General features: G+C 34.2%; 2 protein-coding genes across 3 annotated transcripts in view; one reads left to right on the top strand and one right to left on the bottom strand.

The window, feature by feature from the left end:
* The window catches only part of LOC132736491 (pre-mRNA 3'-end-processing factor FIP1-like), a 29,093-nt gene extending 13,517 nt beyond the window's left edge, over positions 1-15,576 (top strand). Inside the window, exons 3-16 of one of the 2 annotated variants that reach the window (XM_060723630.1) lie at positions 292-334; positions 855-961; positions 1,601-1,659; positions 2,591-2,731; positions 3,136-3,251; positions 6,817-6,871; positions 7,180-7,327; positions 7,772-7,878; positions 9,632-9,700; positions 11,346-11,466; positions 12,205-12,258; positions 13,256-13,318; positions 13,604-13,726; positions 15,307-15,576. In XM_060723630.1, coding sequence (XP_060579613.1) covers positions 292-334; positions 855-961; positions 1,601-1,659; positions 2,591-2,731; positions 3,136-3,251; positions 6,817-6,871; positions 7,180-7,327; positions 7,772-7,878; positions 9,632-9,700; positions 11,346-11,466; positions 12,205-12,258; positions 13,256-13,318; positions 13,604-13,726; positions 15,307-15,436 — 1,336 coding nt within the window. In that variant the 3' untranslated portion in view covers positions 15,437-15,576. Of the gene's footprint in view, positions 1-291; positions 335-854; positions 962-1,600; positions 1,660-2,590; positions 2,732-3,135; positions 3,252-6,816; positions 6,872-7,179; positions 7,328-7,771; positions 7,879-9,631; positions 9,701-11,345; positions 11,467-12,204; positions 12,259-13,255; positions 13,319-13,600; positions 13,727-15,306 lie in introns of both variants that reach the window. The other variant, XM_060723629.1, reaches the window with a different exon arrangement.
* A 3,608-nt stretch (positions 15,577-19,184) lies between these two features.
* On the bottom strand, positions 19,185-22,781 carry LOC132736490 (cholinesterase 1-like). The gene is made up of 2 exons (XM_060723628.1): positions 20,969-22,781; positions 19,185-20,145 (listed from the first exon to the last, which is right to left on the bottom strand). Exons 1-2 carry the CDS (start codon positions 22,480-22,482, stop codon positions 19,854-19,856), a joined length of 1,806 nt encoding a protein of 601 aa, XP_060579611.1. The 5' UTR covers positions 22,483-22,781; the 3' UTR covers positions 19,185-19,853.
* Positions 22,782-25,150: the final 2,369 nt, after the last annotated feature.

Below are 25,150 nucleotides of genomic sequence, written 5' to 3'. Positions count from 1 at the left end.
TGTATTGGATTTACCTTTCTCTTAATTTTAAACAGTCCATTGGAGTTTAAGGGATTTCAATTTAAATATTAAAAAACCCAATTTATATAAGCTAATAATTTATGCAGTAGTTTTCCTGATTTTTTTCATTAAATGAATTAAACTTAGTGACCTGTATTATTATTTGTAAGATTGTTCAGCAATAATGACTTTTTAGTCTGGATTGGTTTTACTATGGGAGAAAATTTTTTGTGTTTAAAATTACCTGTTACAAAAAAAAATATTCGAAATGTTCTTTTTGTCACCTTATAGACCTGAAGAGGCATTGCCACCACCTACAGATGGAACTGAGAATGTAAGTTGAAATTTAATTACCCAACAACAAAAGTTAAAGTGAACTAAATGGCTAAACACTTATCAGTATAGAAAATATTTTTAGAGAATCATAAGTAAAGCAGGCTGGGTGATTAAGATCATTGACTTGTAATGTCTTTGGTGTTTCCAGAATTTATTTTAGTTTGATTGTATAGCAAGCTATAAGCGTGTAAACACACTTTCGAATTTGTTCCTGGAACCAACCAGTACTGAGCAATGAGTGTACAGTTTCTTGCTCAATGAAACAACAATTTGCCTTTGACAGGGTTTGAACCCATGGGACTAGCAATAATTGGATTGATATCTTTGGCTCACTAATATGTAATTTTGAACCTTTATGATCTGGCAGGCTTCGTAGATACACCTTGTAAGTTGTAACATTGTAGTATTTGAAACAAAAATCGTTATTTTCAAAGTTTTTTTAAATTAAAAAAGAGTAGTTAAAAAAATACAACAATGCTTTATCTGTTTTAAATGTATCGTTTGTTTGTTTTAAACAGACTGAGAACAATGAGCCACAAGCTGGCAATGATGATGATGATGATTCAGATGATGAAGACAATGTACAGGTCACTATAGGTGATATCACAGCATTTCCTGTAGCTAGGTATGTATTTATGTGACATTATAGCCTTCCCTGCTGTGTTAAAATCAGTGTTAAAGTAAAAAAAAAAACACCAAAAAGCAACAACAACAAAAACAAACAAAAAGCATTTCCATGTAGCAAGGTATGTCACAATGTACATGTTTCTATTGAAGTGACATCACAGTTTTTTCCTAAAGCAAAGTATGTGACAGTTTGGCAAGTGCATCCGGGTTGTGAAAATTCACTTTTTAATTATTTTCTAATAAGAGTTATTTTGTCAAATGTGGTCTGCAGTCACCTTAAAATATATATTCAAAACACTTTCTGTATACCAATTAATGTTTAACAAGTGCAATTTTAACAACTAGGTTGTGTCCTCTCCACTTCTTGTTTGGTGCCCTGCTGAGCTCCTTGCCAATGGTCCTGCTGGTTTATGTTTGGGGGATGCTGCGTTCAATGAATGCCACCTTTCCTTGTTGATCTTTGTTTTATATTTTACCTCAATTTGATTAGTTTTCAGCTTTGACCTACAGCTGGCTGTTTTACAGAAGTTTGACTGTACATTTAATCAGTTCCAAGTTGAAAAACTGGGAACATCTAAAATAGAAAGATGAAGGGATAATGAATGATTGAAGAACATGTCTATTATATGTGTTTCAGCACAGGAAGTAATCTTTTCAAGCCAGGTGGGACCTACCAGAAACAGCCAGTTACTGCTGGTAATTATTGATCATCATTCATTTGTAGAGATGTAATTCATTATAATAACTGTGATTAGTATACTTTACAAAATAATGAAACAAAGACACATTTGGATGAGTCATTATTCAAGTTGAAATAAAAGTAAATGATTTAAAATTTATCCTGAAAATGAGGAATGGATTTATCCAGATTGAAAATGTGGAGAAGTTCATTTTAGATATTTAGCATTGTCTGTGTTAATTACGATTAAGTTTAAACATATTTATTATAACGCGATTGTGTGAAACAAGTTCATGCAACTGATATTAATCACTTTCAAGTCTGATTCCTGGAACTAACCAGTACTAATGTCATATGAGAAATCATTGATTTTGAACTGCGTAGGGCTTGAACCCATGATTTCCAGGTTGATAGGCAGACACATTAACCACTACGCCACTGCTTCCCTATGATTTAAAAATGAAACAAAAAACATACAGTTTTGAATACTCATACAGCTTGTGATATCAGTTATCTATGAAACAGACTATATAATTTGTGATGTCATGTATCTATGAAACAACTATATTATATGTGATGTCAAGTATCTATGAAACAGGGTATATTATATGTGATGTCAAGTATCTATGAAACAGGCTATATTATATGTGATGTCAAGTATCTATGAAACAGGCTATATTATATGTGATGTCAAGTATCTATGAAACAGGCTATATTATATGTGATGTCAAGTATCTATGAAACAGGCTATATTATATGTGATGTCAAGTATCTATGAAACAGGCTATAATATATGTGATGTCAAGTATCTATGAAACAGACTATATTATATGTGATGTCAAGTATCTATGAAACAGGCTATAATATATGTGATGTCGTGTATCTATGAAACAGACTATATTATATGTGATGCCATGTATCTATGAAACAGACTATATAAAACGACAGGTTCATCACAGAAAGGAGCAGTAGGGACACAGGCAACAAAAGGGGTTGATGTGGATGGGGAAGGCACCGTAAATGGGATACCACTATATGAGTTCAGCCTAGATACACTGAGAGACGAGGACAAACCATGGAGAAAACCAGGTAAATCTAGATAATACTGGTGTTTATGAGGTCTTTTAATAATTGTTACAAACATTGGGCTATAAAAGGTATATGATCAGGCTCCACTAAAGAATGACAGAAGTGGAGGCATATGTATATGTGTTTTTGATATAACATTTGAAAGTTAACAAAATTTGTAAAGTTGTTAGGAGGTAGGGGTCAGTTTTAATTTTACACCTCTTGTTGCAACATTTAAGTGTATAGGTCTGAATATGAGCAGATTTTCCATAAGTATTTCAATTATTGATACATACAATAGAAATGTATGATATGGATATTCTTACAAAAGTATTGCTTTAAAAAAAAAGGAAAGACAGTTGACTTATATATTGTTTAAAAAAGGGGAAACACTTGTATATTATTTTGTTTGTTTGTTTGACCAGGTGCTGATATCACAGACTATTTTAATTATGGTTTTAACGAGGACACCTGGAGGAAATATTGTCAGAAACAGAATAAAATACGAGGGGAGAATGGTGTCACCATTCCTAAAGCATTTGTGAGTATAACAGAGATTTATTTAACAAATAAAACATGGGCTTGAGGGCAATATGCAAGTTTAGGACTGGTTGGTCAGACTGAGGAAGGTATATGGCCCGAAGTGCAGCTGAGGGCCATATTCCTTCCGAGGTCTGACCAACCAGTCCGTAAAATTGCATTTTGCCCGAAAGGCAATGTTTAATTTGTTATATTATACCGAATCTAAATCCTTTCATGCTGTCATTTTACTATTATTTGCTTTCAAATAAAAAATTTTACTTGTTCAGTGTGTGAAATATCTCAAACCCTAGTCGGATTTTATTTTATTATTTTCAAGCGATGCAGCAAAAAATCATGCTTTTCTTTTAATATTCCATTTTTAGCTCGACTATTCGTAGAATAATCGAGCTAATGCAGTCACCCATTTGTCGGCGTCGGCGCCGGCGTCGGCGTCCCTGTGGTTAAGTTTTTGTATGTAAGCTGGTATCTCCATAACTACTGAAGGGAATGGATTGAAACTTCACACACTTGTTCTCTGTGATTATCTAAGATGATTGGCACAAGTCCCATAACTCTGATTTGCTTTTTTACATAATTATGCCCCTTTTTCGACTTAGAAATTCTTGGTTAAGTTTTTGTATGTAAGCTGGTGTCTCCATAACTACTGAAGGGAATGGATTGAAACTTCACACACTTGTTCTCTGTGATTATCTAAGATGATTGGCACAAGTCCCATAACTCTGATTTGCTTTTTTACATAATTATGCCCCTTGTTCGACTTAGAAATTCTTGGTTAAGTTTTTGCGTGTAAGCTGGTATCTCCATAACTACTGAAGGGAATGGATTGAAACTTCACACACTTGTTCTCTGTGATTATCTAAGATGATTGGCACAAGTCCCATAACTCTTATTTGCTTTTTTACATAATTATGCCCCTTTTTCGACTTAGAAATTCTTGGTTAAGTTTTTGTATGTAAGCTGGTATCTCCATAACTACTGAAGGGAATGGATTGAAACTTCACACACTTGTTCTCTGTGATTATCTAAGATGATTGGCACAAGTCCCATAACTCTGATTTGCTTTTTTACATAATTATGCCCCTTTTTCGACTTAGAAATTCTTGGTTAAGTTTTTGTATGTAAGCTGGTATCTCCATAACTACTGAAGGGAATGGATTGAAACTTCAACGATTTTCTCTGTGATTATCTAAGATGATTGGCACAAGTCCCATAACTCTGATTTGCTTTTTTACATAATTATGCCCCTTTTTCGACTTAGAAATTCGTGGTTAAGTTTTTGTATGTAAGCTGGTATCTCCATAACTACTGAAGGGAATGGATTGAAACTTCACACACTTGTTCTCTGTGATTATCTAAGATGATTGGCACAAGTCCCATAACTCTTATTTGCTTTTTTACATAATTATGCCCCTTGTTCGACTTAGAAATTCTTGGTTAAGTTTTTGCGTGTAAGCTGGTATCTCCATAACTACTGAAGGGAATGGATTGAAACTTCACACACTTGGTCTCTGTGATTATCTAAGATGATTGGCACAAGTCCCATAACTCTGATTTGCTTTTTTACATAATTATGCCCCTTGTTCGACTTAGAAATTCTTGGTTAAGTTTTTGCGTGTAAGCTGGTATCTCCATAACTACTGAAGGGAATGGATTGAAACTTCACACACTTGGTCTCTGTGATTATCTAAGATGATTGGCACAAGTCCCATAACTCTTATTTGCTTTTTTACATAATTATGCCCCTTTTTCGACTTAGAAATTCTTGGTTAAGTTTTTGTATGTAAGCTGGTATCTCCATAACTACTGAAGGGAATGGATTGAAACTTCACACACTTGTTCTCTGTGATTATCTAAGATGATTGGCACAAGTCCCATAACTCTGATTTGCTTTTTTACATAATTATGCCCCTTTTTTCGACTTAGAAATTCTTGGTTAAGTTTTTGTATGTAAGCTGGTATCTCCATAACTACTGAAGGGAATGGATTGAAACTTCAAACACTTGTTCTCTGTGATTTTCTAAGATGATTAGCACAAGTCCCATAACTCTGATTTGCTGTTTTACATAATTATGCCCCTTTTTCGACTTAGAAATTCGTGGTTGTTAAATTTTGTATGTAAGCTGGTATCTCCATAACTACTGAAGGGAATGGATTGAAACTTCACACACTTGTTCTCTGTGATTATCTAAGATGATTGGCACAAGTCCCATAACTCTGATTTGCTTTTTTACATAATTATGCCCCTTTTTCGACTTAGAAATTCTTGGTTAAGTTTTTGCGTGTAAGCTGGTATCTCCATAACTACTGAAGGGAATGGATTGAAACTTCACACACTTGGTCTCTGTGATTATCTAAGATGATTGGCACAAGTCCCATAACTCTGATTTGCTTTTTTACATAATTATGCCCCTTGTTCGACTTAGAAATTCTTGGTTAAGTTTTTGCGTGTAAGCTGGTATCTCCATAACTACTGAAGGGAATGGATTGAAACTTCACACACTTGGTCTCTGTGATTATCTAAGATGATTGGCACAAGTCCCATAACTCTGATTGCTTTTTTGCATAATTATGCCACTTTTTTATCTTAGAAATTCTTGGTTAAGTTTTTGCGTGTAAGCTGGTATCTCCATAACTACTGAAGGGAATGGATTGAAACTTCACAGACTTGTTCTCTGTGATTGTATTGAAACTTGAAGGGTTTGTACCTTTTCGTACAATTTTATTTATTCATATAGGTAAGCATTATTATACTCAATGAAACACCCTTGTGACAAATTTTCGAATAGTCGAGCGTTACTGTCCTCCGACAGTTCTTGTTGTTAATCAAATTAAATAGGCAAAAAACCCGGACTTTAAGAATTTCACAATCTGTATAAAAAAAAATCTATAATTAAATTAAAGACAAATCATGACTTTTGATCAACATGTAATAAATTTAAAGTCCCCGGTCTGTATGCGGTTAATGGACCGGATGACGTTATATGAAATATAGAAGAGCATATGCAAATGAGGTATAATATGATAATATGTAATTATTGTTATTGTATAGAGTCTGTGACATTTGAGCAGTGTTAGGTACTTCACTATGTTACCAGTCTGACATGTTTTGACACCTTGCTAATGTTATCAGATAATTCTGATGGCTACTTGCTGATTTTGATGTTGAAAATGATACTGAAATAATCTAAGTTTACAATGGACTAATTCAAGAGAGAAAACATAAATGTAACTGATATCTTTTACCCCATTTAATGCAGAGTCCATTTTTGGGAACCTAGGCATAGCACTTTCATTCAAGCAAAATTACTATTTCCTGGGTGACTTTACAAGTAATCACTTAAATGCAGATTGAGGAAGCCAAAAGAGAATCACATCTCATTTTGGACTCAAACCCATAACCTTAAGATTAAGGTTGAGTGTTCTACCTCTACATTAGGCTTCTGCAAGGGGATATTTGTTCATGTGGATAATAATAGCATTAATTTTAGATAATTGTTGCTTTTATTCTTGTGTATAGATTTTGATTCAATACTTTTATTGCATACCTTTCATATTTGTTACAGGGTAATGTTGGGTTTGGAACAACAATCAAAGTGGAATCATCAGACTCTCATTCTGGTTTGTGTAATATTGTATTCTCCATCAGAGAAGTGTAAACAAAACAACTTTTAATTGAATTAATTTTGATAAAAGAAGCACAAGTTTCTATGAGACAAATATGTTTAGTGTCTGGTATACTTTAGGTGTTCAGGATTAAGTTCCCCTACACTGTATTTTTTCTTTTGATAACTAACAATAAATGCTAATTATCCTTTTTTTTTTCTTGCATATGATAAGCTCAGATATTTTTCTTAAACATGTATATGCTTGGTAATAAATAAGAAATATGAATGCTAAGTATTTGTTATTTTTTTTTTTTTCATCAGCTCCAGTCCATCATTTTACAAAAAGCTACACACCCGCTGTACAGCAGCCTACGGCTATTGCGGTACTTGGTTCAACCACAGCTTCACGACGGCCAATAGAAGAAACAATGGATGACGTTCAACAGATAGGAACTCTTAACTCTGACGCGTAAGTAATAACATATCAAAGGAAATTTTTGTTATTATCAGATTCAAAATCTCAGATTCTATTTGCTTCCATGGCTTGCTAACTTGGTATTTTTTGCCTTTCAATCCTTTTGATTTAGTATTATTGAGCACATAATGAATTACTTGGCTAGTTCACAGAATTTTGATGGTTACACAGTAGCCACAGTTGTGCCTGATGTTATGTTAAGATTGGTATCTGGGTTGTTCCTCCGATGATAACCTAAAAAATTATAATTTGGCCTAAACAAGGTCTGACTACCAAACCAAACAAATCATCATTCTCTTTGAAAATTTTGACAAGGTTATTTTTCTGTCTCAAATGATGAAAAAAATACATTTAAAAATAAACAACTTTTAAGTTATTTGAAATGTAACACCTACACCATATTTTATGTACAGATACAGCACTATTCTATTATTTCAGAAATAAATCAAGTGTACCTCCAGGAATGCCACCTGTAGGTATGCCTCCCCCAGACTACAGTGTTCCACCTCCAGGGATGCCACCAATGCCACCAGGATTTAGTCCAGGTATTTTACCATTAAACTGTTGTGTAATTGCAGTGATAATGATCTGCCTATGACATTTTAAAGGTGGATGATTCTTCTCTGGCTCTTGCCTAAAATAATGTAGTAAGGGTCACCTGAAGTTTTTCTCCACCAGTAATGCTGTAAAACCTTGATGGTATTGTTGATTTTTAAAATCCAACAAAAACAAACAAAATATATATGAATATTATTTATAAGTATAAATATTTATATAGAATCGGGCCGAAATGCTCTTTTATTGACTGTTTGTAGCTCAGGTTTAGTTTTTTTAGCTCACCTGTCACAAAGTGACAGGGTGAGCTTTTATGATCGCTTTTCGTCCGGCGTCTGGTCGTCCGTAAACTTTTACTTTAAATGACATCTCCTCATAAACCACTAAGCCAATTTCATCCAAACTTCACAGGAATGTTCCTTTGGTGGTCACTTTTAAAAATTGTTCAAAGAATTTAATTCCATGCAGAACTCTGGTTGCCATGGCAACCGAAAGAAAAAACTTTAAATATCTTCTTTTAAAAAAACCCTAAGAGCTAGAGCTAAGATATTTGGCATGAAACATCTTCTAATGAGTGTTCACCAAGTTTGTTCAAATAAAAGCCCTGGGGTCAAAATTGGTCCCGCCCCAGGGGGTCTTTGATTTTCCCTATATGCATATAGTAAAAACTTAAAATACCTTCTTTTAAAGAACCCAAAGAGCTAGAGCTAAGAAATTTAGCATGAAACATCTTCTAATGAGTGTCTACCAAGTTTGTTCAAATAAAAACCCTGGGGTCAAAATTGTCCCCGCCCCAGGGGGTCATTGATTTTCCCTATATGCATATAGTAAAAACTTAAAAAAATCTTCTTTTAAAGAACTCAAAGAGCTTGAGCTAAGATCTTTAGCATGAAACATGTTCTAATGGGTGTCTACCAAGTTTGTTCAAATAAAAGTCCTAGGGTCAACATTGGCCCCGCCCCGGGGTCATTGATTTTCCTTATATGTGTAAAGGAAAAACTTAAAAAATCTTCTATGAAAAAACCCAAATAGCTAGAGTTTAGGTATTAGGCATGAAACATCTTCTAGTGAGTGTCTGCCAAGTTTGTTCCAATAAAAGCCCTTGGGTCAAAATTGGTCCCGCCCTAGGGGGTCTTTGATTTTCCCTATATGCATATAGCATAAACTTTAAAAATCTTCTTTTAAAGAACCCAAAGAGCTAGAGCTAAGATATTTAAGATGAAACATCTTCTAATGAGTGTCTACCAAGTTTGTTCAAATAAAAGCCCTGGGGTCAAAATTGGCCCCACCCCAGGGGGTCATTGATTTTCCTTATATTTGTTTAGCAAAAACTTAAAAATCTTCTTTGAAAAAACCCAAATAGCTAGAGCTTAGATATTAAGCATGAAACATCTTCTAGTAATTGTCTACAAAGTTTGTTCAAATAAAAGCCCTGGAGTCAAAATTGGCCCTGCCCCAGGGGTTTAAACTGGCCCTGCTCCGGGTGCCTTTATACAGGTGACCGACCTCAGGGCCATTATGGCCCTCTTGTTTTGTCATTTGAATCCTTTATATTAACAATGAATAGTTTTAATTTTTAAGCATGTTTATTATACAAATTTCACATAAAAAATGTTGGTATTTTAGAGCTTATGATAAGCCCACTGTAGACTGTGTCACCTTTTGTTTACAATGTAGATGTAATACATGTATATTGTCAAGAAAATAAGCGCTATCATCAGTATTTCATGTTATCTATTTCAGCTGTGCCGCCTCCAGGAATGAATGTACCTCCTCCAAATATATATGGTCATCCTCCTCCTGTCCCTCCTCGTAAGTTGATGTTGTTGTTGTTATTAGTCCCCTACCGGTTTACCGGAGGGGACTTTAGGTTTACCCTCCGTCCGTCCGTCTGTCCGTCCGTCTGTCAGTCCGTCCGTCCACAAAACTGGATCCCGCGATAACTTGAAAAGTACTGAAAATATTTTTATGAAACTTGGTATATGGATAGATGGCAGTATGGAGATTATGCACGTCTTTTTCTTTTCTTCCTTTGTTGAAAATTCTGGTTGCTATGGCAACAAATATGCTGAAAATATGGCAAATTTTACACATAAACTGGATCCAGTGTTAACGCAAAAAGTACTGGAAATATTTTTGTGAAACTTGACATATGGGTAGATGGCAGCGCTATGGCAACACATAGACTGAAAATTTGGCAAATTTTACACATAAACTGAATCCAGTGATAACTAAAAAAGTACTGGAAATATTTTTATGAAACTTAACATATGGGTAGATAGCAGTCTTGAGATTATGCATGTCTTATCTGTTCTTCCTATTTTGATAAAATATCAGTTGCCTTGGCAACAAATAGGCTTAAAACATGGCAAATATAACAATATTTTTGATTAGTCAGAAATTTTTTATGAAATTGCATCTTTAATTCAAGAGTTATCTCCTCTTTAAGAATTTTGCTTTTAAAATGTTATATTTTGGTAACAGGGATGTTTCAAATATTAACTTTAGAGTGTCCTCAGTCCGTCTGTCTGTCTGTCTGTTCATAAAAACTGTTTCCTGTGATCACTTTTAAAGAACTTTTCCAACAAATTTACTTAAAATAGAAAAAAATTGAAACATTAGTGAATGGCCAATGGCCCTTCAGAATGTTGATGGGGTTCTAACCGGTAGGGGACTTATGGATTGCTTGCAATACTATGATAATTGCTTGTTGTTGTTATCATGTAACTGCCCGCCAAAATGCCTGACAATGTGTTTTTGATGAATTTTAAGTTGAGTTATAACTTATAAGATCAGTAATCTTTATTAAATTACAGATGAAAGATAGTTTTTGTATTCTTGGGGAATGACATTTTCAAAATAATATTTGAACACAAAATTAAGAAGTTCTAAGTCATGAAATTTAAATTAACACTTTCTTTTATACATTGATTTTTCTTACAGTATTTTGTACTGAAATTAAATGTTTTTCACTATCCATATGAATGAAAAGTATTTATGAAATGTTTATATTTTCAATTTAGAAAATATTGTATCAAATTTCTTGTTTGGTGAGGCATAAATTATCTGTGACAATTTATCACCAAAATTGAGCTGGTTAGTTATCCAGAAACTGGAATGGTGGATTGTCAGCTAGGATCAATATGACCAGAACATTTGTTAAAATTAGGATAAAAAAGGAAAAGAAATAGTTTAAAATTCCTGCCATATTTATATTGTTTTAAATACATTGTTACACAGCTTGGTCACTGAAGATTGGTGGTCCTACCAGAGCACTCACTTGTGCATAAGATAATTCATGGGTCATTCATAGTGAAAATAGCTAGACATAATACATGTATTGTCATGCATCATATCAGAGTTATAGATTTAAAGCTCTTTTAACAAAAAGAAAGTACTGTAGGATAAATTGGATGTTCAGATTAAATTATATATTTGTTGTATTGTGATATTTCAGCATTTTTCCCTCCTCATCATGTACCACACCCGAACTCAACACAATATCCAGATCGGTCAACTTATAGTAATTATGATACACCAGGCTCTAGTTATTCCGATCCTAAATCAGGCTGGGACAGGTATAGTTCATAAATATGTTTAAAGTTTTAGTTGATATCTCACCTTTTTAGTAAAATGTTGTAAAGAGGCTGTTTACCAAATAACTTTATAAGATAAGATAACCTAATAAGTAAGATATTATTTTAATTGATATGTTTCATTGTATTAATCATTAAATATAAAAAAAAAGTTAAGGAAAGTTCATATGGCAAGTGTTCTATTAGAGTACAAGTAGGTCAAAGGTCAAGGTCTCTAGCCCTTAGATTATTAACGCTGTCAGCGGCAAGCTTTTGTTTCCATTTAGCAAGAAACTTTGCACTTGTTGCTCAGTACTGGTTGATTCCAGAATGGAATTCAGGAGTGTGTCTATAAGCTACAAAATCAAACTATAATAAATTATTTAGAAACTAAAGGTCAAGGTCACATTTGTAGGTCAGAAGAAAATGCTTAACGGGAACAAAACTACATGCATTGAAGGATTTGATACAATTTGGCACAAATTTCACCATTGTGAAGTGGAGTGTCACTTGCAAAATTCATGTCCATATGGCAAAGGTGAAGGTCACTATCAGAAGCCAAGGTCAAATAAATATAGGAAGATTTGTATTGAAAATAAACATGTTCGTGTTGACTTCAGTTTTTCCTTATGACCAGCAATTTTTTTTTAAAAGAATTGTATTGATTTTGTTCTTGATTTGTTTTCAGGCATGTTTTTGATTTTTTTAAAAATTGATCCTATCTAATTACATATGTTACAGAGACAGAGATCGTGATTCATATAGAGAAAGAGACCGTGAAAGGGATAGAGATAGGTAGGTTGTGTTTATTACATTTTATTACATGCTTCGCAGTGGAAAGTGAAATTATATTTGATAATTTTCACTGCAGCCAGACTATATTTGAATGCAGATGAAAATGATATCTCATAATCAATTGGAATTATCAACAGGAATAAATTCCGTCATATGTAAATTTTGGTTCTTTAGGAGAAGCAATTAAATAACTTTATACATTGTGTTAAAAATGTAACAAAATTCGAGAAAATTTACTTAACTAAATTTCAACATTTGGTATGGTTACATCATGATGTGATGATGTCATGAAGAAGAACGCATGACGTTACGTGGCAAAACAAGTAAAAATCACTTAAAAAACATAAAATGAATAGAAAATATGTAAGATTAAAATATATTGCACTCATAAACACCAGCTTATATATTTTCACGCTAAGCCACTTGTGAAAATATTGCATCTGGTGTCCACTCAGTGAAATACATGCAAAACAAATACCCTCTATATATTGAATACTTTTTAGGCCACTGTTTGTTGATTTCTCAGACCTGCCAACACTTAATTTTTGGGAAATAAAAAAAATAAAATTGAAATTTGTAAATTTGAATAAAAATATGTTTTAGACCGTAAATTTTATTGTCACATCAAAATTTGGTGGTGGTCAAAGCAGGACCCATGTAATACAATACAACCGATTGAGAAAAACAGGCAGCCCGGGTTTGAATCCACGGACGATGCAGGTCACTTTCCTTGTGATCATCTTTGACCATGAAATCTTTTCTATGATCATTTGCACTGTACCTGTGTTCTTGAATGTACAGAAGTTTCAGTTCCTTGCAAAAGCGAAGGCATTTTGTACAAGTAAACTGCTTGACAGCCTGCCAAGCTGAACTGCTCTCTGATAAAATCAGTGTGGCTTACCGCCATGATCAGAAATTAGCTTGTGTTCTTTACTTAGACTTGTACAGTTGTATTGTGTAGATATGGTTGATGGACTATTGATGATTATATTTACAGTGATGGAAGTGATGATTACAGATATTCTAGATCTTCTAAAGACTATACCAGGGAGTATGAAAGGTAAATCAGACAAATATTTTAGCATGTTTTCAAGTGTTTGTTTTTTGGTTGTCAATACTTCTGGGGTCCTTAAACAAACCAGTCAATAGAAAAGAAGGAAATTATTATTTAAACTTATTATGAAGTTATCATGGTATTTTTTTGTGATACAATCTTAACTGTCAACAAAGATCTATTTGACTATGAATAGTGCTACATGTGTTCCATAGATGTAAAATGTAACATTTTTGACATTTTTGTTTGATTTCCAAGGCTGATTCAGTATTATTATGTGTTTCACAGCAGGGATTACTACAGGAGTAGGGAAACAGAGAGGTCAAGGTCAGATAGAGACAGATCAAGGTCACGGGAACGTGACAGAAGACATAGAGACAGAGATAGGGATAGAGATGATAAAAAATCTAAAAGGTTTGTTACTCAGTAGTTAATATACAGGTACAAGCCGTTTTCAACTTTTAAAAATATACATGTTAAAAGTTGCATGGGGCTATGTATAGACAAAATCTTGCTTCATTGAAAAAATTCTTCCCGTTCTTGTGTATGTTGTTAGATGTTCAGCATAGGACTAGAAGAAGGTTACTGGCTATTTTAATAAAAAAAAACTATTGATAGTTTGCTCAAGTCATTTTACTTTGATTGATGGAGTTCTCATTGAGATATTAAATAATAATATTTATATGTATCTCATCCCGGACATTAGAAAGCCGATCATTTCAAACTGCCTACAATTCTATCTAACAGACTTGGGATGAATATTGATCTTTGACTTCTTATCACTTATCTTCTCTTCTCCAAAGCCTTCATTAAGCCTACTATAAATGTTTGATCAAGCATAGAATAACTGAACATATGATATCAAACTTAATACAAGTATGATATGAGCCGCGTCATGACAAAACCAACATAATGGGTTTGCGACCAGCATGGATCAAGACCAGCCTGCGCATCTGCGCAGTCTGATCAGGATTCATGCTGTTCGCTTACCAACTCTATTACAAGTAGAGAAACTGATAGCGAACAGCATGGATCCTGATCAGACTGGGCAGATGCACAGGCTGGTCTGGATCCATGCTGGTCGCAAACCCATTATGTTGGTTTTGTCATGACGCGGCTCATATTTGTGAATAAAATCATAAACATTCTTGCTTTTATACCTGTTTGATATTCTGAATAAGGTCCCCTGCTTTAACATTTATAACTGTATTTTAGAATTATAATATCTGTCATATTTTGCGGTTCGGATCGGAATATCCGTCCCGAGGTGACCTGCCCATTACGGCAAGCCTCGTTACCGCCCATGGGCGGGTGACCGAGGGACGGATATTCCGATCCGAACCGCAAACATATGTCAGATATTTTTTCTTGCATATTCTACCATATTCCATTATATTTTAAATTCTTTATCTTTATTTTCAATGAAAATTTATATCATTACAACCGTAACTACTTTCTTACAACAGTGTATGAATTACAAAATCATTCATAACGGTAAAATGACGTCATCTTTTCCGTGCCACTGTACAGCACGCGACTCATCTGGAACCCCCCATGCCAGATGAAATTTCCGGCATGGGTAAAACTAAAGGAAACGCCAGTCTGATGTGCAAGAAATGTTAGGGTTTAAGGATATATATCTACTGCCCATAATTTTCAAAATCATCATTTGATTTCGATGAAGAATACCTCCGCAGTACCTGTATAAAAGAAATATATTTGAATATTTACTTTAGAACTGCAAAATGGGAATGGGCGAAAATAATGTTAAACTGTTTAAACCTACTTAAAATAGTAGCATATTATTTTAGTTTGAAACTTTTTATTCTGTTTGCAATACAATATTTATGTATGTGATACAACTCTCTTTGAGAGTCAACGATAAAAATCATTGAAACACTATTACATTAATTACACATTTAAAAATTTTGTTATGATTTATCATTACATATAGCTTTATACCCTTTTAAAAGATTATATTTTGCATATTACAGGAAAGTTAAAGACGAACCAGATGATTCCGATTACTACAAATCATCGTCGTCATCGAAACACAAGAAATCTAAACGCTCCAAGCGAGATAAAGATGACGAGTCAGACAAACAGACGGACGACGGGACGTGATGTTTACCTACATGCAAAAAATTGTGTTCTTAATATAATGAATAGTTTGAAAACTTCATCAGTAAGTGTTTGTGACGGAACATGCTTGACATTGCTGGAGGAATTTTTTTTTTATAAATCTCGGCATAAGTTAAAATAGTAAAAGCTTGTGATGATTGTTTTGAATGAAAGATACTGGTATGAAATTTGTAAAGTTCAAGACATGTATTGTTACTGATAAAAACAATTTGTGTATTTCAAAAAAGGTATGGGCAGGCCCAAAAGGTTATAAAGAAATTCTCTAAGCTCAAACTCAGATCTCGGTATTTGAATTTTGATTGGTCAGAAACTGTTACAGAATGTACATTGACCAATGAAAAATCAGATTTAAGACAGAAATCTCAAAGAAGTTTTATAACCTTGAGGCCATATTTTCAAAAAGTTGTTTTAATGAAGGAATAGAAGGCAAGACATAATTACATATTTTTGATTTGTGCAGTCTGGCATAATTGTAAGAAAATTTAATGTACAAGTGTGTTTTAATTTTTGGTTTTAGCAGGTTTGTCGCAATTCTGGGCCATACCTAAAAAAGTTGGTTTGCAGTTGCGCGACCGACTCGATGAAATTGGCCGGGCTCAAAAAATGATTTTGACTCTCCGAGCATGCAATTCTTTTTCTTTTTTATCATAATATAATCATAAGAAAAAAAGAAAAAAATCCCAACCTACTGACTTGCTGTTCAAATTTGGGTCGCGCAGCTGCAAACCAGATCTTTTTGGTGATTGCCCTATGCCGTGATATTCAGACAAAGCGTTATGCACTTTAATGAATTTGCTGTAACCTGCATTGTTTTAGTTAAGTACATAGATGTTAAATTTCTGGAAGTTTACTCGACTGTTTTAATATTGAGTAAGAACATGTTATTAAAGAGTAGAGATCTGGGAGACAATGTTGTTAAAGTATTTTTAAAGAAAGAGAAATTGAAATCAGACAGTGTTATGTTACTGTTTAATTCTATGAATGGTAAAAAGTTATTAGGTATTGTAATAAAACTGAAATTGTGCATGATGATTTTTTCCTTCTTTTATTTAATCGAAGCATTTTGCTTTTTAAATCTTATCAGTTGATAGTTTTGTCCAGTAGATCTTGTTAAAGTGGTCAGGTTGGCTCCACTCTGGGGATCACATTGTTCTTCATGTAGTAAATAGTTAAAAATAAACTTTACCTACAAGTGAGGTCAAATATCTGTTTTCTGACTGTCAACTTTTTGTGGCGACATATAGGGCTTACTTTTGTCGGCGGTGTCGGCGTCACCTTAAGCTTGTCCAGAGCATAAGTCAGTCATTATAAGTTGGATTCACTTCAAGCTTGGTATGCATGCTTCTTATAATGACCTGAAGTGCAGTGCATGAGAACCAGTACTCTGCACTTCTTAATTTTTGAGTTATTGCCCTTTGTTAATTTTCATAGTTTATTTTTGTCCGAGCCATTTCTCCTAATGTATAAAAGCTATGGACTTGAAACTTCATAGGAAGATAAGAAGAAGTGCAGTGCACAAGAACCAGTACTCTGCATTTTTTTATTTTTTTGAGTTATTGCCCTTTGTTAATTTTCATACTTTATTTTTGTCTGGGCCATATCTCTTAAGTATTAAAGCTATGGACTTGAAACTTCATAGGATGATAGATCTCATTAAGAAGAAATGCAGTGCACAAGAACCAGTACTCTGCATTTCTTATTTTTTGAGTAATCACCCTTTGTTAATTTTTATACTTTATTTTTGTCTGGGCCATTTCTCCTAAAGTTTAAAAGCTATAGACTTGAAACTTCATAGGATGATAGATCTCATAAAGAAGTGCAGTGCACAAGATAAGGTACTCTGCATTTCTTATTTTTGGAGTAATTGCCCTTTGTTTATTTTCATACTTTTGTCTTTATTTTTATCCAGGCCATTTCTCATTATTTATAAAAGCTATGGACTTGAAACTTCATAAGATGATATATCTTATTGATAAGAAGTGCAATGCACAGAAACTGCTGCTCTTCACTTCTTTTTTTGAGTTATTGCCCTTTGTTAATTTTCATACTTTTTACATTAGCTTTAATGCCATTTTTTCTGAAACAAAAATGCCTAGATTGAAGATTTGGTGCTAAAGTACTACATGTACTCAGTAACTTTACGTGGATGGCAAGGAGACGATGTGAAGAAAACGGGTGTGGGCTTCTCAAGATAAAATTGACCCTGCCCGGGGATTACTTGATTTAAAACACATCTGAGACTTGTGTGAAACTAAGATGCTCAGACCTTAGATATTTTGGCATGTAACATCACTGTGGTCCACAAAATAACTGGCATTTATCATGCCCCTTGGACCAATATTGGTCTAGCTACGGGGGTCAATGTAGTTAATATTGTTGTGTATAGGAAAACTTATTTAAGTCTTATTTTGTATTTGACATGTAGAAATCATGACGCCGGGCAAAATTGATTTCTGTTTGAAGGCGTTGATTAGCTAAAGTTTATATAAAATTTTTAGGATAAATAACTATGCCTCTGTATTTGGAATTAAATCATTGCCTAGTAAATTCTTATTTCATGTTTTATGAAAACGTGTGCTTTGGGCAAAAAAAGCCCCCCCCCCCCCCCCACTTGGAGGTCGCTAGTATCATAAAGATACTACATTGTAGTAATTAGGATAAAAATTATTCAGAAAAGTTTCTTGATTGGGTCTCTACCCTAACTGAAAGATTATTTTTGATTACTGAAATATACATTCGGACGTATATTGCCTCGCCTTTGCGTAGCCCTTGTTTCATTTAATTTTGGATCACAGATTTGTTTATATCCTGTGTAAATGAAAGAATGAAGTACATTTATCACAGCTTGCAAAACCACCGAATTCAGAATTTAAGGACCGAATGACCTGTTGCTATCTAATTGTAGTTAAGCACTGTTTATATTGATCGCATACACACTTTAAAGGTTACATGTATATTAAAAGAAAATTAAATGCTATAAATTTTTGTGTTTTAAACGCTTTTTCTTTTTTGTGTCTTATACAGTATATATATTAGTTTTTGTGCTGTCATGTTTGTGTTACGTTATGTCTCACTCCATGTGTTATATTAACCTGTACATTATTTCAAAATGAATCTTAAAATCTCATTATAATTTCCGAAACTATACTGAATGGCCATGTATCTTGGCCATCTTTTATGTTTTTTTTTTGCATTTTGGCAATAAATACTACAGCCATTTAAAATGTACATGCGCGTTATTTACATTTTGCTACTGTAACCTTTATCACAAAATATATGAATATAGTACATTCAGCGCAATTTTCGTCAGGTTAAAATAAACGGGCTACATATTCTTGATCCATGATCGAAATATTGAGGAAAGTACATTTGTATATAGAGTATGAAAATACCATGTACTTTATGTACCACCTGTCAAGCATCTAAATTATAAAACCAACCTCAAACATAAATATTGTCTATAACTGACCCTATAGTATGACAGAGGTGAAAGCAGTGTAAAGTTAAATATTTGATGATACATGTATATAGGTTACGTGTGTAAAAATGATAATGGTTCGGGTTGAAAAAGCAGGACAATGCGTAAACTTATATAAATCAAGCATTACATGAAAAATGAAGTTTTTTTTATGAAATTGCGTAACAATGTTTCCACCACAAAAATATCCCTCTAACCCCCTAACCACCCCCCTCCCCAAAAAGGACAACGGCAACAACAAGACTTTTAGACAAGGCTTTTATATAAAATTTGAAACAAAAAAAAACTGTAGTTGATGTTTATAAAACTTCATTGACACTATTAAATGTATACATATATCGGGCAGAATAGTTTTTAATATCCTAAAACCATACCAAAGCACCTATAAGGAAAGATAATGTTGGCAAATTTCGACAAACCCTAGCCGACTCTTTCAATAAGTTTTCAAAAGAGCAAGAACTATAGTCTTTAATGGCGACAGTGTTTTATGACGTCATATGATGTCCATTTTTAATAGATGTTAACCTTGTGTCTGGAAACAACGTGATCATTATCAGCATCAGCACTATTATCAGAAAGGAAGAAAGAATAAAAGAAAGGATGAGTTAAACATTTGAGCCGTGTCACGACAAAACCAACATAATGGGTTTGCGACCAGCATGGATCTAGACCAGCTAGCGCATCCGCGCAGTCTGATCAGGATCCATGCTGTTCACTATCAGTTTCTCTACTTGTTATAGGGTTTGTAAGCGAACAGCATGGATCCTGATCAGACTGCGCGGATGGATCCATGCTGGTCGCAAACCCATTATGTTTGTTTTGTCGTGACGCGGCTCATTTCCTTTATCTTGAGTGAGTTCGTCATAATTAATTATATGTACGTAAATTAACACCTCTGTCATTATGGCAATACTTGAACTTTTAATACAGGAAAAAGGATAATCCTAAAACCACACCAAAAATCAATGTATATATCACAAAAGAAAAAGTGTTAGCGGCGTTAGAATAGTTGTCATGATCACAGCTCCCATCTTCTTTACTAATAGCATTTACGAGATCCGGAAATACGTGCAACCAGAAATTAGCCTCTTCCTCGTAGAAATACTGTCCTGCAGATGAGTTTGACATGGATTTCTCGAGCTTCAAGTAATCTCCAGTTTCAAGGTTGTATTCTGGCCAGTGTGGTGTTATAGCTGTCGGTCTGTTAGGGTCACTTTAGAAATACAAAACATACAAAGTATGATTGATGTTATGTATTCGAAGTTTAAATCAATTCTAGTATGTAGTCAATCTGACTAAAGCTCAGATCTACTTATATCTCTTCGCCGCGCCAACACAGTATAGTGTTCATATGGCGACCTTTCAGCTTTACTGGTTAAGGAAGGCCTCAGGTGCTCCTTAGCACGAACTGGCACCTGAATAGAACCACCGACGTTCCGTAATCTAGCTAGATAGCTTTCTGACATTAAAAAATTCGGAGATGCCTCCGCGAGTCGAACCTAGAGCGGCGAGAGGTAAGTGGTTTGAAGTCAACAACCTTTACCACTCGGTCACAGACGCCCTTTTAAAGGAGGTCCAATATATTACATGTATCTGATAAAAGGGTAAATGAAACGAATACTTTATATCATAAGGACATAAGTGGTAATTTAAATCCTTTGTTAAAATAGAGAAACTGATGACTTATAATGTGTACTGAATGTAAATATAACCGGGTTATTCAAATAGAAATATATATATAACAGTCATTGAAACTTTAGTTACGCAATATCTTCGCAGCACAATTGTGCGCATGCAATGAAAAACGAAGTAATATTACTTGGGACCATATTCGACTAGTTGTTTAAACCATATCTTCATTGTGCATTGTCCTTTAATACGGTTCATTACATTCGATAATTTAAAGATATTTATTTTTTATAATAATTGTCAGTGGCCGGAGGGACTGGTTATATATCAACAGAAAGATTTATAAAGTGCTGACAAAAAGAAGCGAAGTGTTGAATATAATATGGTAAGCTTGACAATAGACTCACCCTGACTTTATAAAGTTGGTCCAGTACGTCACCATATTTGTGAGAAGTACTAATTCCCAGGCATTTTCTTCTCCAACACCAACCTTTTCAGTACTTCCAAACATAAATGGTACTTCGTCAGCATGGGTTGAACCGGGAAGCCAGCTTGGCATTGGTAGCCGACGATAAGATGGGTTTGGTGTAAAATGGTACATGAAGTTTCGAGATGACGTTGATTGTTTGTGCAGACGAGATATCTCTATCGCAGGTACACAGAAAGATCCATCACCTATTATTTTGACCAGTTGTAATCGAATGTTGTCACTGTCAGACGGATTGGTCCAGGTCGTATGTTGGGCTTCAACAAGTTTTGTTATTTCATTTTGGAATGTCTGCTTCTTGTATAGGTAACTCAAAGCATTGGTGACAAGTTGATTTGACATCTCTTCCCGTGAAGGAGTAAAATCTTTAATTTGATTGGTTAGTAACATAAATGGAAGAAAAAACACTCCTTCGTAAGCATTAAATCCACTCAAGATATCCAAAGACCGGAAAAACTCTACTTCATTTAATCTTTCACTTTCAGATAGTCTCGAAATATGTTGAGGATTAATTTTCAAAAAATCGTCATCAATAATCGGACTAAAATTAAGTGAAAATGCAATGGGACTGATACCTGACAATAAATCTTCAACACTTTTTCCTCTCAAACAGGCAACAATATCGGATATGTCATCTTCCAAACATCCTACAGTGGTTGCTATCAGTTTAAAGTCACTTTTCACATCTTTTTCCATGTCATTTACTGGCATGGAAATGCTACCGCTCTGTGTTATGATCCGTTGAAAAAGTCCGTGGTTGTCTGGCATAAATCCTTGTAGCATAGTGCTGATCGCTCCTGCAGATCCCCCAACTACAGTCACCCGGCCCTTGTCTCCCCCGAAACTTTCTATATGTGTATGTACCCATTGCAAAGCCATACGCTGATCCCAAAGTCCAGCATTTCCAGGTACTGTTTTATCACCAGTGCTGAGAAATCCAAACAAACCAAGTCTGTAATTGATAGTTACAACAATAACGTTTCCATATGCAGCAATGAAACTTCCGTCATATTGACTTCCAGCTCCCTCTCGAAATCCTCCTCCGTGAATCCAAACCATGACGGCATGGCCAGATGGTTTATCTGAAGGTTGATCGGGCACGTACACATTCAGAAACAGACAATCTTCACTCATAGTAACAGCGATAGGACCAAACGTTGACTGTGGGCACATGGCTCCGTGGCTTTTAGCATCATAAGGTGCGATTAAATTTGACAGCACTTCTGGTTTAAGAAATCGCCTCTCACCAACAGGAGCTTTTGCATATGGAATGCCCAAATATTGATGAACATCCTTGTATGGTAATAAATCCAAAGGCAAAGTTGTTGTTTTTCCAATTATTTCTCCTAATTCAGTTGTAACAACAGGATCTGAAGAACTGACCAAAATAGCAATTCCCATGAAAAACAAAATCTTTAGCGTAACCCTCTCCATTATCCCGTAATAGTTTAAGCAGAATGCCCGCTATATCCACTATCTCAAGCTTTAGTGCAGTGTACTTAACACGGAATAAATCAAGCATGAAGTAAATTTACAACTGACCTTATATAAAAAATATTTGATATCTACCTCTTAATATTTTAACCCAAACAAAATCTAGAACATCGATTATTTGATTAATATAGCTCGAATTTGCTATTCCTTTCATCGACCTATTGACTTGTAGTCTAGGTTTTCGATAATTCGTGTAAAATATATTTATATCCCCTTAATTTTTCATAACCTGAACCATTACTCATTTAATTATACCCAATTCACTGTATCACTTCATTATAACGCAGTGGTAAATTGCTATGGAGGCTATTTGATGCCAAAAATCCAGCATTGTTGATCTGAGTTGAACAGTTTGTTAATGGACAAAATACAATTACAAGTACTTCTTTGTATGTAAACTCCAATGTTGCATTCTTGGATTGAGTTTGCCGATTTAATACTGTAAATATGCATTTCAACAAAATACATTTTGTTAAACGACAAAACTGTTTTGCTGATAGTAGCAATACCAAGTGTTCGAATACTCATTGTTCGTGTATGTATACGCCGACAAAACAGAAGTTACTTTCTTAGCTTTACATTGCCGAACCATCATGATTCCTATCAGCAAAATCCAGCTTTACACGTTTTTCAAAAGGAGACTACATCATCGTAAGTAAACGTATTTATCCGCTCATTTTCGGTATTTACCGTCGGCGACAAAAAGCGGCGTAGTTTCCGTTTACCACACCCCATTCTATGTCTTTATACAATCAACATCAGCGGACTTTAAAGGATTATAAGTTTTAAAACGATGTAGATACCACATTTCCTAGAAAAGAAAAAAACTAAAAAAAATAATAAAAAACACACCAGGTTACTTACAGCCTGGGGTTAAATATTTTTCAAGGAAGTAAAATCTATTGATAAGACTATATTCAACAACAAATAAGTTTTACTTTTACAGTTAAGCTGCTACCATACCACTTTCAAATTTTCAAGTCAACATCTGTCCAAATTCTGTTTGTTCTCTTTCCTAGTAGTAGCATTAAATTTTACTATTACATTCAATTAAGTAACCTTAATTCTAGCGTATAACTGGACGACAACAAACTTTTAACAATAGTAAAATTATAACCAAAGTTGTATGTACCCTTTCGTACATAACTTTTTATTTTTTCAATACTGTATAGATATATTTTCCCATTTTTCATGATTTAGATATGCTTAAAAGTATTCATGTGTAACGTTTGAAGGCACACAAACCCTATCGTTCACAAACCCTATCGTTCGTGGAAACACAGAGTGGTGTGTGTCATTATACATGGGAAACATTCCCTTATGTTTATTCACCAACTTAAGTTTTTGGATATTTATATGCTCATTATCAGTAAAAACGTTGTTATATTGTTATATTATATCTTAACCAATTTTGCATTACTTGAATATCCTGTACTAGAATACGTTTATCATGCCTCTATTATGATTTTGCATCTTATTTTTTTTTTAATTCGGGGCGCTAATTTCTGAAAGTAAGGTAACCACAAGAGGGTTATACGCCAAAAAAGTAGTCCGAGGGTTTTTACCAATAATTTTATAACACAACACAATTTTAGGTACAATTTGCTTTAACAATTTATTTACTTGTATTATCATAAATATTCAGCAAAGTCAATTAAACAATACCAACAATAAACATCATCAGTGCTGATCTGGCGTAGGAACATAGTGTTCTCAAGTCACTGACTGAGAAAGGTTGCTGTTCTCAGACAGGCTTTATCAGGCAGTTGTCATAGAAATGGCATGATAAAATAAGAACGGCGAGTGCATTGTTGTAGAATAATGCACGCTTCGGGCCTCCTTTGTTTATATAGAAACATTTCCGATAGTGTGATTAAAGGTAGTTTGCCTAATAAAATTCTTTAAAAAAAAAAACGGTGACAGGATAAATAGAATAATAGATTGGTGCCGTGGATGGAGAAAGTTTATCAGACTGGCTCTGCTCCGGAATTTATTGGGTTCGCCTTCGGCTCACTCAATAAATTCCTCCGCCTCGCCAGATAAACTTTCTCCATCCACGGCACCAACCTATTATTCTCTATTTACAATCAAAGTCAACTGTAGGCCTAATGCAGTTGATGTATGTGAAGTTTATAACAGTTTCAATATACATGTAATTTGAAATATTATTGTATCAGCAAGATTACCTCTCTTTATATTCTGCTTTCGTGAAAATTGGCTCCCCCTATTAATTTTCGTCTATTTCCGTGATAATTCCATATATGGAAGTTGCAAAAATTTTTACAAATGTTAATCGCGTTAGAATGTAAAAGGAAAGTGTGGTGTTGGTCAAGTTGATGCAGTTACATTCTCATACAGCATTAAACGTATTGTGTACGTTCTATCATGTCGCAAATTTAAAGTTATACATTTATAAATACAGTTTGCAATTTATCTAAGTTGCATGTTTACTGCTTCAATTTTATCAAATCGAGATAATCAAAATGCTTAATACCAGTGCAGTTTGTAACTCTCAGATCGACTATTAGATTTTTACTAATCTGTTTAGTAGAACCGAAGTATGCATTGTCAAGTTTCAAACAACGAACAGCCTCCATAAATTGCTAGC

The sequence above is a fragment of the Ruditapes philippinarum genome, unplaced genomic scaffold (assembly GCF_026571515.1).
Source record: "Ruditapes philippinarum isolate M1 unplaced genomic scaffold, ASM2657151v2 ctg4007_1_1_1_1, whole genome shotgun sequence".
Classification (NCBI taxonomy): Eukaryota; Metazoa; Mollusca; class Bivalvia; order Venerida; family Veneridae; genus Ruditapes; species Ruditapes philippinarum.
This window is presented reverse-complemented; position numbering and strand designations above follow the sequence as displayed.

Coding starts and splice junctions, on each gene's coding strand:
- LOC132736490 (XM_060723628.1), bottom strand. CDS start 22,482: ATGGAGAGGGTTACGCTAAAGATTTTGTTTTTCATGGGAATTGCTATT. Junction 20,146..20,968: donor ACCAACTTTATAAAGTCAGG/GTGAGTCTATTG, acceptor GTATTTCTAAAG/TGACCCTAACAGACCGACAG.